Here is a 17,698-nt window from a genome sequence, read left to right as displayed (position 1 = left end):
GCTCACACACACTTAAAGCCTCCAGTGTCTCAGCCCACTCTGGTTTTGTGGCGCTGATGCTGTCAGAGCAAAGCGCTGTTTTCTACCAAATTTACCTTTTTTTTTTTTTTGTTTGAGTTTTAGTCGTGGGGCATATTGCAGTTGTTAGGATTGGAATTTCTCCCCCGATCAAGACAAAAGAAGCATCCAGTGCACAAGAGGTACATGTGCAAGTTTGGTATGTGACGGATCGTCTTTGACGGCTGTTAATGCCGAGCTCCTCTGGGAAGTCACGTTCGCAGAGATAAGCAAAGCTCTGTACGGAGTCCATCTCTGAGAAACTCCAATGTGGAGAGGGTTTACTTTAAATGTTTCAAAACAGTTTTTTTTTTTTTTTTTTAAGATCCTAGAAAACTTTTTTTTAAACGTTTTTTAAAAGAGTTGTGTCAAAAAATTCACTTTTGGTACATTTTCTGCTTAATTAACCCCCACTGGTGACAGGCCAGTTGTGAAGTTTTAAAAATTGATCTTTTCGTGCATGTACCAATTGAACAGTGAAGGTTTGCCATTTTCAGCATCAGTGAAAATGTTTGAAACACAATTCAGAGGAAGCACAGACATAAAGTCATCGTTTTAGAGACAACCGTGCTTTCTACGGCATATCAAAACACGTCTGCGGTTCAATCGGGCAATGAGAGTATTTCAGCAGATTACAGGAAGACTGAACATTTGAGCTTCCAACCTCTGTCTGAAAACTGGCTGGATTTGGAAATGTTGGGAGGCTTTTGGAAATCCCAGAGTTAAGGATCTTCATTCTGTAGGAGTCTGCTGTTGATTACTGTTGATCACTAACGTAAACTGAAGGATAGTTTAACATGTCAACCCCAATATTATGCCATAGTTTAAAAATAACTTTGCAGACTGTTCTCTCACACAGCCAGTGTGAGTTCACCTCCATTCACAAAAAAAAAGAATGATGTTCTTCTAATATGGCTGAACAAGAGAAATCAGAATCAGATGAAAACGTTTTCAGCCGTACAAACACCGGAGACCAGAAACCTGCTACAAAAATCTGATTTCTGCTTTCCTCAATTTGCCCTTTTCCCCCTCAAAGGTCACGCCTGTAACATTTTGCGCAATTAATTTTTTTGAAAACATAAAAGAAATCAAACATCAAAATGTACCTTTATCAATCTGTCATCTTTTACCTGACATAGTGTAGATGCCACTGTTCTCCTGCTGATACTGTGGCCTGCTGATGGCGATCTTGCTGGAAGGGGAAAAAAACAAATAAACTGAATACAAATATACCAAAAAGCAGCTTATAATGTCAAAAAAGATGGAAAGAAACAATGCTTGTCAAACGGCTTATTTCAAGAGAATTATCTCGGACATTTTTAAAGAAATGTACTCAAAAATCTAATTCCCCTCTGAACACACGAGGCTTCTGAACTGTCTAAAAGCAAAAAAAAAAAAAAAAGCATTGAATTAAAGTGAATTCAGAGTGGAGAAACATGGTAGAAGTTCAACAGTGCCTCGGCTGCCCAGGGGCTTGAACAGACCTTTGGAGTGGGATCTTGTTAATTCTGAGGAACTGAGAGATTCCATTATTCAAAGAGAAGACACGTTTTTTCTTCTTCTTCTTCTTTTGCTCTTCTTTTTCGTGGCCTTGTATTACAGAAAACAGCACAGAATGCACTTTGTGGGTAGTTGAAGTTAACAAACCATATAAGATTGAAATCCTCATCAATCAAGCTATCATGAATTACACCCTGTGACTCACCCCCACGGATCGATAAATCCGCAGCAAGCAGAGAGGAAAAAAAAAAAATCACAGCTTTGAGAAAGAGCTGCTTAAGATGACATGCTTTGGAGGTTAAACTATTTCCAGGATGGGTTCGCAGAACTCATGAAATTATAATGCGGAGAAGTTGGGAATTGCATTTAAAAGCCGGATCGAACAGATTTGCAAGTTGCTGTTAAAGAAGGAAGGGTGGCATGTAAAACTAAAACATTCACTAAATTTCAGCCGACGGCCAGATCTGCATATTCTGCGGGCGCCACACCTTGAGTTGTGACTTTCTGAGCTTTATCTCTCCGGACGAGATAAATAAACGCAATAATTTCCATCAACAGCAATAAAACAAGGATTGTGACAGGCCATGGTATTTATGAGATGAAGCCTGCAACTCAGATTTATTTGCAGTGAAAGGGTCGACTTTTCTGCACCTCATTTACATCAGCATTTGGCCATGTTAAATCCGGGCCAATGGTGAATTTTTAAAAGGTTGGCATCAATCTTGTGGGGAACAACTGCCACATTCAGCGCAGACTTCTTTTACCTTGCAAAGGTTGATCCCATTGCTGGGGAACGAAAAAAAAAAGAGGTACACATCTTTCAAAGCACAAAGACATCACATGAGCAGATAAACTAGAGCCAGATGGTTGAAATGTCTTTTAGGGCTTGTGCTGCACGTTGTTATTGTCGTACAAATACTCAGAATAAACAAAGCAGCAAAGAAAATGGCTTTAAGACTTATGTTAGAAATAGAAACACACAAGAGTGGTGAGCTCATGAAATGCTTTCTTACACTGATAAAACAATTTGTAAGATATTTTTGTAAGATTAAAATTTACCCAAGTAAATATGATGCGCAACCAAATTTATATTTAATATAACATTTCTGAGGAGAAATTATGCAAGTTTTATGTTAAATGGACATTTTTGATATACAGTGGTCCTTTTGTATATTAAAAATAGAAGAGGTCCAAGTCACCTCGAAATAACTAATATTGTTTAACACTTGAGATCCCCTCTGAAAACGTTGGAACCTCTGGACTTTATAAAGCACTATACAAATACAGGCCATTTGCAATTTATTATTTAAAACCGATCCAACCAAGCATGTAAAGCATTGCCTATTGGCATCAAGTGCCCAAGACTTCAAGAGTAATTAAAGCCCAAATAAACTTTTTTGAACAAAAGCTGTAGAAATTCAGCTGATAATTTTCTTCTAAACGTTTTTAATTCAGTAACATCACCTAGAACTGTCTTATTATTGCCCTCTTTGGGTTTAAGGGTGGCTACTGTTAGTTATGACAAAAGTTATGACAATGTTTAATTTCCATTTGGGGTACCGTATTTTCCAGACTATAAGCCGCACCAGGCTATAAGCCGCTGGTATCTCCACTGCTCTCAGTGTTGTAGCAGAAAATAAATCTATTAAGGTCGCAGTCCTCCGTCTCTGACGCCGAACCATGAATTCGTTCACGCTGAGCGGATATCGATCTGTACTGCCTGATCGATAGCCTTCAGCTTAAAAGCTGCATCTTTTGAAGTTTCTTGTGTGCTTTCCATGATGAGCTGGTATGAATTTGAAAACATTTCTCCGTCGTGCCTGTTCGCATGTGAATTAGCACTTTCTTCTTTGATTTCCAATTTTGACTTCCAATGATTCACTTCCTGCTAAAGCGCCCCCTGGTGGTTGAAGAAAAATCCACAGAAAAGCTGCACCGTGCTACAAGCCGCATGGTTCAAAACGTGAGGACATAAGTAGCTGCTTATAGTCCGAAAAATATGGCAAATAAAGTATTTGTGAATAAAATTGAATTGAATATTAAAACCCAATATAAACATAACAGCCTTACTGTTTGCTGGGAACAATGAATGACAAGCTTAACTTCAGTTAAATTCTAATCAAAATAGTTTTAGGTTTAAACCAATATGCTTCATCAGATGTTAAATAATACCAATATTTAACTAATATAATATTTAAAAGACTCCATAGTTCTGTTTTAGAGTGTAAAGGCAGCCTCCTGGGCTGGTTTCCCATCTGTCTACAACATCCCCCTAACCCCCAAAAAAACAGACAAAAAAAAAAAGTAAGTCTCAATCCAAATTGCTGATTTCTAAATACAATTTTAGTTGCATTGGAGAGGGTAGCATATGGCAAATCAATTAGACAACTAATTCTTAAAACAAAAACATGGCAAGAGCATTTGCTAATCAACAGCAGTGTTTGGGCCCACATTATGTCGGCCACTGGAGTTTTGAAAACAATTAATCCTCATTCCAGGCAAGGAGAGCCATATTGACACATACTCCTAATTTGAATATTCAATTACAGCGGAGTTCCTCATCAAATTATGGCAAAACTGGGAACAAGGCCTGAAATATTCACGCAATTACAGCGTGGATCAAAAGTGTTGTGTTCCCATGAAATCTGCCCAGGTTAAAATCAAATTAGCGCAGCAAAAGCAAAACTGCAACACAAAGGATTACTTTGAAGACACGAACTCTAATTTATACAGATTTGCCTTGTATCAAATTCATCTTTGTTTAGCGCAGGATAAAGAAAGGACTTTTATTTTTATAAAGATAAAACAATGAGGCAAAGAGAAAGTGTGAGGGGAGACCATGGGGACCGGCAGGCAGCAGTCAGACGGGAGGTAAGAATGGGAGTAATTTCCCCGAGTGTGAGGAGCCAGAGCTGCATTACAGAGAGCTGGAAGCTCTTGTTTTGACACACATCTAGCCTCTCCTGTGACAACATCTCCACACCTTCCCCAGAGTGCCGGCACTGTTGCTTTGTGGGAGCTGCTTTCTCACCCATCATTATCCTCCTTTAAGCTCAGTGTCAGCTGCCGAAGACGGGATCCCTCTGAATTTCAGAGGCCCCCCCCGTGCGATCTCACCTGATCATTCAATCATTTCTGGCATCGTCGCGCATCCCTTTGTTTGATCTCTGCTTCTTCTCGCAACTTTCTTGAGCACAAAGTAATGAGCGAGATTGAGCTGGAAAGGATTGTTCCTCGGCACTTCAGACAGAAGATCTGTCTTGTGACAGTCAGTCACAGTGTCTCCGTCTCTCTCTCTTTCTCTTGCTCTCTTTCTCTTCCGCTGGCAAGTCTTGGTTAACCAGCATGCAATGAAAGCTGATACAATACTCCAGCAGAGCTCCGCCAACGTGTGGAGCGTGACAGGTAGAAGACTGCAATTCTAAAAGTATTGATATGAATGCCAATTCTGACACTGATGACACTCTATATACTTCACCTGAAAAAGCCAGCTACGCAAAGAGAGAGAGAGAGGGAGAAAAAAGAAACGGGGGGGCGGGGGGGAAACTGGCCTTGACATTTTTATCACCGTACAGTTTGATTTAAAAAGTGGCCGTGTGTACAATAGCCTATTATTCTAAGAGAAATGTCAAAAACCTTGATTCTGAGTGAAGTGAAAGAAATTGCAATATTAGGACAAGGCTAATTTATGCCAGCAGTCAGTGTAGAGGTCAGATATCAGCCTCAGCAATGACAGTTTTATCAGGAGAACAAATGGCAGCGCTGGTCAGGAGGAGGAAGGAGGGAAGATACTTTACAGGATACATTAAAACGCTGACCGGATGGCGCGACGTCTTTACATTATAGAGTCGGGGAGTGGCTGATACGGCCTGTCTTGACAGAGAACAAGCCAAAGTGGTTGACATCTAGCTGTGGCCATGAATCAAAACAAAACGCCGTCACTGCTTAAAATGCCGTGTACCGACTTGATAAAGAGACTTTTAACACAAGGTCTAAACACAGCTTCACAGGCCTCTGCCCTCTAGCCGGGAACACATCAGCGGTAAGGTGGCGGCTTGTGTGAAATGTCACTATTTCAGTCTTCGGTTCCTATGTTAACAGGTCAGAGCGTGGACACAAGGTGGATCACTGCAACTGAGTAATGTGCTGGGAAAAAAAACAAAAAAAACAAAGGACAAACATTTCATAACTTTTGGTGATCATATTTTTCATTAACACATTATAATGAAACTCTAAAATACATCAAAATATTTCTTCTAATTTCACCATCTGCATGCTGATATAAACAAGCTTTGTTTTCAAGTGAAAGTGCTACAGCATAAGCTTAGACTGTAATTGTTTTTGTATCTTGGCCGAATAAATTTAGTGTGGTTAAAAGAAAAATCACTATTTGATTGCAACTGGTCAACCGTCTTTGTGGCAGCAGAAAACAAAAAGGCTAAAGATGTAAAGCAGAATGTAATGCTTTGACTACAATAGGAGTTTAGACTCAGTTTGATATAACTTTTCTATTTTATCCATAAAATTGCTTTGTGTAAGTGTAAATCAAATCAGTGTAAGAAGACAGTCAGTCTTTTGGGATATGTGTCTCCAGCTTTGCACATCTGGAAGCTATTATATTTGTCTGTTTTTGTTGTGGAAAGCAGCTTAATTTCAATCACTCAAGCTATGTTTTCATTGATTTTTTTTTTTTGCAAACCAACAAAAAAAAGAGAAAAAACGCAAATTAGGTGTGTGCTTAGAAGCGGATGAATCAGGCTACGAAAAGCGTAATTTTGTCAAATGTTGGCATTGTGTATTGCTCTAACAAACAAGATATAGATGTTGCTCGCATGAACCACACATCTCAGACAAAATGGAGAGTCTTCCCACCCAAAATAGAGGATCGGACTTAAAACGTTTATGCTTCTACTAAGCGACAGACCCACCAGTGGATCGGAGCGTTCACTTGGTTGGAACTTATTGAGGTAAATGTGTGTCAGTCTCCACTTTTATGCATTACTTCTTTTTCCAAAACCTCAAAACCACCTTAAACATAAAAGCATTTTCACAAAATTGAGGAAGTTATTTTGAATTTTGAAGTCTCCATCAACCTTTTCTAAAGTGATGCTTCAAATTTCCCTTAAAAAAAAAAAAAACAAAAACAAAAAAAAAAAACGTTGATGGAAGGAGATCGTCTCTGCCTCTTCACAACATGAAACTGCCACCACCATGTATCCCCCTGGATATCGTCTGTTTAGGGTTTTATGAACAATGTTTGTCTTCCACACATTGTACAGACATTTTGGTCTCCTCTTAAAGAAGACGGTGTCGCCTATGCCTTGAAACAAAACAAATGGCAGCTTAACATGGAAACATTTCAGATTAACCATAAAAAATAGTAATTAACTATATTCCTCTATTTTATGTCATGAGTTGGATGATTCCAATGCTGCCGACTGAAATTTTAAATCACAAAAAAGACGCGACAGTTCTTCTTCACAGATTGTGGGACATATTTCCCCTTTCAGTTTTCAGGCGCGCCCAAAATAAATCACGATGGCAAGCCGAAACGATGGAAAATTAACACTATTGACGACAAAAATTTTGATCATCTGGTTTCCGCTCTTCTTCCCCAGCAATAGAGAAACAGTTCCAATGAAACACATCTGCCTTGATGAAACAACCTTGGGCATCCCATAATGATGCAACACGATGCAGCTACTCCGCATTGCTGGGGTTGTGGGGGGAGCAAGATTTGTGCTTTATGTTTGTACACAACACTAACAGGCTCCTTCTGCCTGAGGCAATGGGAGATTTGAAGAGGGGGATCAGCGCGCCTTCAAAATTATAAGGGTCATTAAAAATTTACACATTATTGACTGTATTTAAAACATCTTTTCCAGTGACTGTAAAGAGCACTTAAATTTAAGAGCTGCTGCCCTGCTAAGGCCATAAAGTCGCTGCAGAAAGCCTGAAGAAGGCTCAGAGTGGAGACTTTCCCTCCAGTCAGTATGTATAAAGGCACAGCTGAGTTGAGGGAATGGTGAGAGATGAGGAACTGCTTATAAACTGCTGTGTCAAGATATCTAATCTGTGACTTTAAAGAAGGAGCATAACTATTTATGGTTGTGTGTATGGCTGTCGGAAGTGTATGTAACTACACAGAAATAAATAGTCAAAAAGGGTGCCACGGTTCGAGTCGCCCACAGTCCCGTCCTTATGTGTCAGTGTTTTACGGATGGAAAAACTTTCAAAAGAAGACTCCCTGTCTGTGAAATGAATTTTAATGTTAATACAAAAACGGCAGCCTGTGATCTCAGCAGGCATCAGGAGGTGGAGGGAGGGGTGGGAGTGAGTCGCTTCGAGGTGCAATTTATTCCAACCTCTGAGCCTCACCAACTTGAAAGTGGGCTTCAAAAGAGCTTAGGATTACCAGGAAGAAGTCGTGAAGGGGGTGCGTTGGCCTGAGCTTCGACACATCAAAGATTATTGATCATCCGACTCCCAAATTGCAGCGGATTCGCCGAAAAAGCTTCGGTTTCCCGCTTTAAAACGGTCCGTTTATTGTTCTTATCCCACAGCAGTGACCAAATGCGAGCAGCAGCTCTGTTTCGAGTTTGCCTCCTGGTCTCTGGCGCGGCGCTGCTTTTTAAGCGGCTTCAGCGCAGGATGGCGGCGCACTTCTCTTCCAGCTTGGCAAACGCCTCGGCTGGCCCGTGCCAAAGCTCCGCTCTCACCAAAACGGCACACCGTGGCGTAAAGGAGTCTATAAATTGTTTATTTACAATTTGCTGTGGAAATCCCCTGCTCTTGACTGGGATAAATAATTCAGCTGTTTGATCTGAACACAGTACAAAGGTTCGCTCTGTTCACTCCGAGGCTCGAGGCAGAGGAAGCCACAAGCACGCGTGCTCCACATGGCGGAGATTTTGGGAGCTCTCCTCCCTTTCCTCTGCAGCTGTCACTAACTCCCTGGGCCACGTCTTCCTCCTCTGTGTCTGCACCGTTTCGGAGGAGCGGCCTTTCCTCTGCCTCGTGGGACGACCCCCTCCCACCCACACAAAGAGTAGTAGTTTAGCCCTCATTGAACTCCTGTTGTTGTTTCAGGGGATCCTGTCTAGTTAGAAATGTCTCTCCGGTTCACCCTCGCTTGCTGCCTTGTTGTCCAGACACGACCCTCAGAGGCAGATTGCCCAGTAGTGATCAATTGCTTGTGTCTTCATTGCCGTACACGAGGTAGAGAGAGGTGGAACAAAGGCTCACGAGTACAGAGAGTGTAGAAAAAGAGAAGGATAAGCACAGCACGAAAGTTGAGCAACAAGTTAGAAAACACGGCATGATGGTACCTTATTGTGCTGTACAGGGCGTCAGTTTTTGGAGCGCTCCTAGTTTGCTGAGATGACCGACTCCGAGGAACGTCTCCCATGCGATACCATATTCCCATATTGTTTATCTCTCTGTGAAAAACATCAAGATGAGAAGGAGAAGCTTGTGTAAAGTTAGTACGCTAAATAATAGAACCCTTGGAATAAAAAAACAAAACAAAAAAAAAAACTCAGGATATATAAAGGCAAGAAAATTTAGTGACTGATTTCATTCATTTCCAGTGACTATCAGCTCACCCCACACAGGTGTAGTTAACAAGCTGGAACTTGGATTTGGCGGTGATCTGGATGTCACATACAGCTGTCTCGGCAGCCTCACGAGTGCTCATTTTCACACACAGCCTCCTCTTCCTCATGGCAGCTTCCTCTGATGAGTAAAGTCATGTACATGTGAGCGTGTCAGGAAGGAACTAGTGCATATTCACTTCTGTGTCCTCAGAGCTTGGATATATATATAAAAAAAGAAAAATTCCAAGAGACCAAGAGACACCTTTAGGGATGGAGAGATAATGTATATATATATATATATATATATATATATATGTATATATATATATATATATATACACACACAGAGCCTTGCAAAAGTATTCAAACCTTTCAACTTTTATACATTTTTTCAGATTCTAACTAACAAACTTTAATGTAATTTATTGGGATTTTATATAACAGGCCAGCACAAAGTGCCTTTGTGTAACTGTGTGGATTTTTGATCTTTAAAGCTTTTAGAAGACGTCTGAAAAGTGAATTGTGCTTTTGTTTCAAATCCCCTCTGAGTCAATACCTCCAAAAATCAACTTTTTCTGCAAAATTTACAGCTGCAAGTCTTTCAGGGTATGTCTCCGCCTGCTTTGTTCATCTAGACAATAAAATTATTGCCTATGTTGGGTGTTAAGTGTCTGCGATCGTCAGTTTTAAAGCCACAGATTCTTGATTGTGTTGAAGTCTGGGCTTTGACTGGGCCTTTCTAATACATGAATATGTTTTTGCTCTAAAGTACTCTATTATGCTGTCACATTGTGAGGATGGTGTGTTCGGGATTACATGGTCAAAAAGTTTTATTTTACTCTCTTTTGCTACATGCTATGTTCCCTACAAGGTGTGCCTTTTGGTTTTCTTTTAGCAACGTCTTTCCTCTTCCCAGTGTCCCATAAAGGCCAGATTTGTAGAGTGTAGCAATGTTTGTCCCTTCAATAGATGAGCTGTGAGTTACCAAGGGACTGAATGCTTCTTTGGTTAATTCTCTCCTTACCTGGCCTGTCACCAGATAGTCAGCAATGGTTTTGTACATTTAAAGTTGTACCATACTTTATCCAGCTGTTTTGATCCATTCATTGATCAAAATGTGAAGTTCTATGTGATGTTCAAAGCTTGGAAAATTATTTTATAACATAGAATGCTGTGAGTCTATTAATGATTTCTAAAAATAAAGTAAAAGTATTTATTGCTTAAGGTCTTCATGGGGCAGCTGGATTTTACACACAGCTGAACTCTATTAACTTCTGGTTCTCAGTTATGCACAACTTTGTGTTCATCACATTAAACCCCAACGACACACGTAGAGGTTTGTGGTTTTAACAAGTAGGAAAAAAAATTTGAAAATTAATACCTTTGCAAGACTCTGCATATTTATAAAAGTCCTAGTTATGCATAACCCAGGAAAAGTAAATTGTCTTATCTATGTTTCTGGCTGACTTACTATGCTCTGAGGGAATTGACTGGACACTGGAAAGGCACAAAATATGCGTGCATTATTATCATTTTTATCATTTCTCCAGGTAAAATGACGGACGCAAGTGAATTCTCCATCAAGTTTAATGCACGACAGGGATTTAAACTCGATATTCTGGATAGGGATTCATACATAATGCCACATGTATACATTAAACATGGATTCGCACAAAGTAATAAAACATTAAATTACAACACAGCCAAAGAAAACATAATCTCTTTTCCTCATTCTGGCAAAAAAAGGAAAAAAAAAAGGCATCGCCATGCTTTTCTATATTGCATTTGTGCCTTGCTCATTTATTTCCTCAGCAACACAAGGAAGTGCTGTGTAAATGCAATGATAATAAAAATAATAAACAAGCTGTCCTCACTCCACACACCAAAATATTATTACATTTTCAAGGCATGGATAAGGTGGGAGAGGGTAGAGGGGGGGAAATACGTAGCACTCAAAACCCACTAAAGCATTGGGGAATGCATTTCATTAATATTAGATAACCCCCCCATCTACTGGTCCTCTCCCCAAATAAATACATAAATAAATAAGCCCCTCATAAAGAAAAACCCAGCTCCAGCTGAGATAAACAATGACTCATGATTCTCCTCTCTTGTACCTCCGGGGCAAAATGTTTATTTTATTCCCACAGTCTGCCATAAATTAAGCTAACCTGCACCCATAAAACATTTACTATCTCAAGCAAAGTTGCCCCTGAGGACCCCCCGCAAAAGCTGGTCGGAGAGAGTGGAAGAAAAAAAAAATTAGGAGAAGGAAGATGCCTGTGGTTAGTATTGACTGCTTACTGTTTATTTACTTTTGTCTAATGTTTCTTGCACAAGTGTGAAGGACTCTGGCAGCGGGTCCTTGATGTCAATCAGCTTCATGTCCACAACAACTTCAGGCTCCTAAAACCGAAGAGAGGGCGATAAAGAAAGAAGAAGAAGAAAAAAGTGCAGTTATCCAAATTCATTTTTCAAAATAAGACATGGATTAAGCAGTGAGAAGAAAAGGTAAATAAGATTACTAATATACTAAAAGCTCCTAGAATCCCTAAAGAGAACGGTTTGCAACAAGCCTAATAATTGCGCTGTAGAAACTTATTCTTGGTCTGAGAGGAGCATCTGTGAACTTCCAATCATTTTCAACCTTTCAGGGATAGAAGTTGTGCAATGATGGGAGACAGAGCGGGCTCTCTGATCAACAGAATTGAACTAGTTAAAAATAATCAGGGGGGCTGCGTAGTTGACATTTTCAAGCATGACTCTTCCCTGCCTCCCATTACATTTTCATTTTTTGCCATAATAAATTGCAATAATACACAGCGGCGGCAAGGAGTGGGGCGAGCCAGGCGTGACTTGATGCGTCCAAAATGCCTGGATTACCCTCTCGCAGCTCCTAGACTGTCATTACCATTAGAGGCATTTTTTATTCATAGTTTTTACACTGACGTAAGGAGGAATATGGATGAATGTTATTATAATGCATGAAGCTTCTTTTTTTTATTGTTTTCTCCCCTTTTTTTCCAGGAGATTTTCCCCCCCCGCATCACAACCTGACAAAAGAAGGCTATCTACCTTCAACCTAGAGTATGATAAATCACAAACTATTTACCTCCCCCTCCAAATAATTCAGGGGCTAATTTTACAGAATCTGTTTTTGTCATAGACAATTACAGTGGGAGTTCCAATGACTGGCAGACAAAATAGCCTTTGTTGATGGTTCTGTCATGTTTTATTTGCGTCAAAGCCTTTAAAACAATGTGGACGGACATTTTAAGATAATACGCAGGAACTAGGGAAAGGCCATTTGCATGCTATATACTAAACTGGGGGCCAAATTGAGCTCAGCCTGCCAAGTTGCCTGGCTTTTTAGACGACATACAGAAAAAATATGACTTGATTAAGTCCTAAAATTGAGCTGATGCAAAGTAATAACAAAAAAAAAATTCAGGTTTTGTTTACAATGCTGTCTGCATTATCCACCTGCAAGCCAGGGAAACTTAATTAATAGACAGCCAATAGCATGAGCTGGGGTTGGACAGGCTGGTGGCTCTGGCACTGTAAGCAGGTGTATTTATGGCCACAGAGCAGCTGACAGCCAAGCAGAAACACATCAACTCTTGACTGCAGGCAAGCGAAGGGTCCAAAAATGACCCAACCGCATTATGTGGAAATGTAATGTAAAGATCATTTTAGACACAGAGGAGTCATGGCTGCTCAAATTGGGAATTCTATATATGGCCTTAACTACACTGAAATTGCTTTTTGCAGTACTGTCCTGCCCCTTTACCCCTCTCCAAAAGAAAGAATATTCACATTTATAAGTTATAGAGTTGTGTTCAAAACAATAGCAGTCCGACTTGATTGAAGTTATATGTCTATATGGCCGCCAACCTGTTGGTGTAGTGGAATAACAGAAAACCAACAGACCAAACAGGCCATGACACGCGTCCTGCTGATTTAGTGTTGCAGAATTGTTAATTGAAAGCAACATGTTGTGGAGCTCGACCAGTGATGTCATCAGGATGACAGTAGTGTATGAATATATTGGTTAAAATGCATTCCTGTAAGTGAAATGATGGGTGGTCCCAGATTTGTTTTCAAAAGAAAAGAAAATTTTAGACTGCTCAACTAAAAGAATGTATTTAAAAGAAAAAGTCAAATGGTTTAAAATGGAAGCCTCTATTTCAAAATACAGAAAAACAGCAAAAATGGCAATAACTCAAGTGATTGTTTAAGATAAGGACCTGCAACCTGTGGCTTAGGAGATTTTACACTGGCTTTCAATAACTAAGCATTATTAAGCATTATTATTTAAAAGTAGCTTGTCAGCTTTTCAATGGAATTATTGTTTCCAAAACAGAGACATCTAAAGTTACCAGTAATATTTCTATTTCTAATTTTGTTGTTGTTGTGTTTAAAACTATTCCTTTTTTTTTCTTTTTTTTTTTACATAATTTTCCACAAATAAACATTCCACAAAAGAAACTGTGTTAATTTTCTTTTTGTGTTTTCTTCATGTTTAACTCTAAACAGAAATAAAATGCTGGTTCTTCAAAAAAAAAAAGTCAACAAATCTCATCTAGTAGCTATTTATGAAAAAAAAGTATCAGTTGTCTTTTACCAAAAGGTCAAATAATGTTAGCAGCTGTATGTTTTATTCAGCAGGACTTTGGGTTGCCAAGGCAGCAGACCCTTCATCTGGGGCAAGTAAAGGTAGTCAGAGACGTGTAACAAGGGGCTCCTTAGAAACTCCTGAAGGCACACGGTACAATTTAATGTGTCACTGATGAAAGCAAAGTTGATCTTTTTTGGCCAAGGAGCAGCAGGCGGTTCTCTTATAAAACCTCTGAATACTCAATTCAAGTCACAGGATTGTGTGATTGTAGGTGTCATGATACGGGAATATTTGTAATTGTGTAAATAGGTCTATTTATCACAAAGACTGTGTTTTCATACATCAAAATACATGAAAGTGTTGAGTCATCTTAAGGTGAAGAGGAAAAACTTATAGGTTGACATTATGGATTCCCATCCTAATCGCCAAAGTTTTCCTGTTTTTTTTTTTTTTTCACCTCATACAGACTGATAACCAATTTGAGACATTTCTCTTTACATTTGGATTTGGAATGGAATGGGCTATAATCCCAATCCGCTTCTGTGTTTCTAAATAAAACCTGTGATTAGGATTTTAAGTTTTAGTCACTTCTTGAAAACACACTCCTATCACTTTGAACACTGATGGTATGTGTATCTTTCAAAAATCATAGTCTGCTGGTAACAATTTTCTCCACAGGGATGGTGTTGATTGAATAAATTGGAATAGTTAAAATGCAGCTCATTGTTATTTCATGAATAAACATAAATAAATCCTCGGGAGGGCATAAAACAGGAAAAAAATATCTCTCTGCAGTAATATTCATTTCAAATATGCATGCAAATCCATTATATGTAAAAACTTCAAAACTGTGCTGCCAGCACGGGGCCCCCTTTTTTTTTTCTTTTTTTTTTAAAGTGGGACTTTCACTGATCAAAGTGCAAAGTGCATTAAGATATTCCACTAGCGGCGAGGTGCGCTAATAACCGCCGGCAAACTGAGAAGCTGTTCTGGATGAGGAAGGAGAGAAGTTTGCATGCTTACAGTTTTCCTGGAGAAGCAAAGGTAGCGAGTGACCTTGGATTTGAATAAGCCGTCCTTCCACAGGTCGGCGTCGGAGCCATCTGTTGTTTGTGTAACCTATGTGGAGAAAACAGGAGGGGAAAAAAAAAACAAGGAGAGAGAGAGTGAGAGAGGGGGAGAGAAAAAAACGCATGAAGGAGGTGGGATAAAGTTAATGTATGTATGCCATGGGCGTGCTGCTTTTGCCTTCTTCCTTTGCATACTAGCCTTAATTAACGCTTGCCTACACTTGTGCTCCATCTCATTAGTGCTCTGCGTGGGTAAAGTCTTAGCCTCCAAAAAAGGTGGCTAAAAATACCATCCCTTGGGAGCAGGCTGATTAAAGATGCCCTGACAAGAATCTGCTCTAATAAGGAAACCAAACTTCTATGTGCTTCACTGATGAAGCTGGGATTACATTTGGACCAATTTTTTTTTTCCCCTACATAAAGCAAACCTAGAATAGTCACAATAAGCAAGAAACAGGTAAACTGAAAATACTGTACCTGCAACATCAGTATATTTTTGTAATTTAAAGAAAAACTTTTAAAGAAGAATAAATTACAGTTCATTTAAATCCACTCCTAACCCGCAAAGAAGAACATTCATTTTTGTAAATAAGCAAAAGAGTCACTTTAAGGAAATAGATTGCATCATTCTGACAATATGTGGGCACCATAAGTCAACCTCAAGGTCCTACACTCCATTGCTATGTAAATGTAGGCATGCTTGGGCAAAATAGTGAAAAAAAAAAAAAAAAAAGCTGCAGACTGCATCACAGAGACTCTTCAATCGTTCGAGCAAACATGCTTGGCTGAAACGTCATGTTCCATTGGCTATCATGTGAGAATCACCTAAATAACTGCCAGAGTTATTTTCTAAAGGGATCCTTTACAAAGAAGAGTCAATCTAATGAGGTTCATTCAAATGAAGAAGTCATAGATCTCTGCACCCACCCACACACATTACCCCCTTGACAATAATGATGAATGACCCTAGTGGCTATAGGCAGGGGGGAAAAGGTGGTGTGGGGAGACTCATCCAAAACCGCTGCTGACTAGATGGGCTGAGAGCGCGAACCGGAGTCGGAAACGGAGACGGATAGAGGGACAGGGGAGAGGAAGAGAACGAGGAGACGACGAGCAGGGGGAGAGGGATCGTTGGGTGTCTCCAACGGCGGTACCACGAAAGGTCCCAGAAGGAGCCCATACATCACCAGCCTCCCTCTTCCTTACAAGACAGCCCGTCTTGGCCACTTTTTCCAGGTCAGTGGCCAGCACATCCTGTCAGCGTAAACAAAGGGCTCGCTTTGTGAAACCCAAAGTCAAGCTGAGGAGTAACGAGGGCACGGTCCTCCGAGGAGGCACCACAGGCTTCACGCCGGCAGCAGGGATGCGACGCAGCTTGAATGTGAAACAACAACTGCTGAGCCACAGCCACAGAAATGTACAGGAAAAAAATAAAAAAACATGAAAAAAGTCACATTGGCCCTTTTCTAACACCCTTACATTTACTTCTGTACAGCTTGATCATTAAACAGACTTCAATGAGAGGAATGTCACATGTGTGATAAGAGACATCATCGCTGTGATATTGAAATATGTCACATCATTTGATTTAAAATGCAAAGACAGAATCACCTGCCACTTGCAGTGATCTGAGAGCCCACCTGTGAAACATGTCTTGAGGGGATGATTAATATTGCTTCTGTATGAAGCATCTCTGGAGACAGACAATGCCAGCGAAGGGCTGCGAAGCACTAAAAGGCATGGCTGTGAATTCAAAGATAAAGGCTTGAAATAAAAAAATCCCCGGAGAGTGAAACCAGGTGAAAAGAAACGGGACAGGTAGAGCAAATCAAACACTCCCTTCAAAGTAGAAGTTGACAACATGGAAAATAAAATGCTTTACATCCTATCTTTGAACTGAAAATAGGAATGACACAACTGAAGATGTGCAATCTTTTAATCTCTCAAACTTCAACTGTTTCCTATATACACCTTTGGGAAGCTAATTTTTTTTTTTTTTTTGATTATATTGATTCATATATTACATACACTGATTACTGGAGGGAGGGTCAGCTCATCCAAAAATCTAAATTGAAAGTTTTGAGATTACTCTCCTCTTAAGAAAAATATTCATGTTCATTGCACGGCAGGTGATGTAATAAATCTGGGTCTTCCTTAACTGTCCAAATGTTTTTCACTCTTTACTTGTGTTATCTCTTATGGAGTTTCTGTTGTTATGTGGCCTGCTCTCTGGGCTGTGCAGTGTTGTCAACTCCTCGCTAACAATTAGTATTGGCTGTCCTAAAGTTGCAGAAGTTGCTGAATTTGTATCCCCTAATCTGCATAATTGGCTGTGTGTGTAATTGCTATGGTCATTGCAGGAGAAAGGAATAATGTGTGAGCCGGAAAAAAAGTGTAAAATGCACATCATGAATATGTTTACAACTTTCTTCTGTTGATTCTTGGGGGTTTTTTATACTTTCCTCCTTTATCTAGACTTGGTGTTGACAAAAAGTTACATTAAAGAGAGAAAGTAGTTAGATTTTTGTTCTTCTGGTTCTTTTATCATTTTATTTATTTAATTTTTCTGTGTTTTTAAAGTTTTGTCTAGTTTTAGCCAAATGCTCCACATAACCAACAAATACCCAACAGGGCCTTCACTCAATTGTAGTCTGGATGTGGAGGGACACACATCTCCTGTCTGACTACAGTTCAGGGAAGAACAATGTATAATTTCATCCAAAAGTCTCCAAATACACCGGAAAAAGCTGCTACAATTGTTACTAGTTGCTTTAAAACAAAAAAAAAACCTCAAAAGAGTCACCACACTTTCAATAGCACGAAAGTTACTGAGTTCCAGCACTGGTGATACGCCATAC

At 39.7% G+C, this 17,698-nt stretch overlaps 1 protein-coding gene across 3 annotated transcripts in view; it reads right to left on the bottom strand.

Moving 5' to 3' along the window:
* The window catches only part of mvb12bb (multivesicular body subunit 12Bb), a 47,474-nt gene that overhangs the window by 19,588 nt on the left and 10,188 nt on the right, over window positions 1-17,698 (bottom strand). For all 3 annotated transcript variants that reach the window (XM_088009028.1, XM_088009030.1, XM_088009029.1), the window contains exons 3-7: window positions 14,794-14,889; window positions 11,468-11,558; window positions 9,162-9,291; window positions 8,886-8,996; window positions 1,188-1,249 (exon numbers count right to left, since the gene is read on the bottom strand). In XM_088009028.1, coding sequence (XP_087865154.1) covers window positions 1,188-1,249; window positions 8,886-8,996; window positions 9,162-9,291; window positions 11,468-11,558; window positions 14,794-14,889 — 490 coding nt within the window. The remainder of the gene's footprint in view (window positions 1-1,187; window positions 1,250-8,885; window positions 8,997-9,161; window positions 9,292-11,467; window positions 11,559-14,793; window positions 14,890-17,698) is intronic.

The sequence above is a fragment of the Poecilia mexicana genome, unplaced genomic scaffold, assembly GCF_051168715.1.
Source record: "Poecilia mexicana isolate PSO_F unplaced genomic scaffold, ASM5116871v1 scaffold_9, whole genome shotgun sequence".
NCBI classification, from domain to species: Eukaryota; Metazoa; Chordata; class Actinopteri; order Cyprinodontiformes; family Poeciliidae; genus Poecilia; species Poecilia mexicana.
The sequence above is the reverse complement of the archived record's forward strand: the minus strand, read 5'-3'. Positions and strand labels throughout refer to the sequence as shown.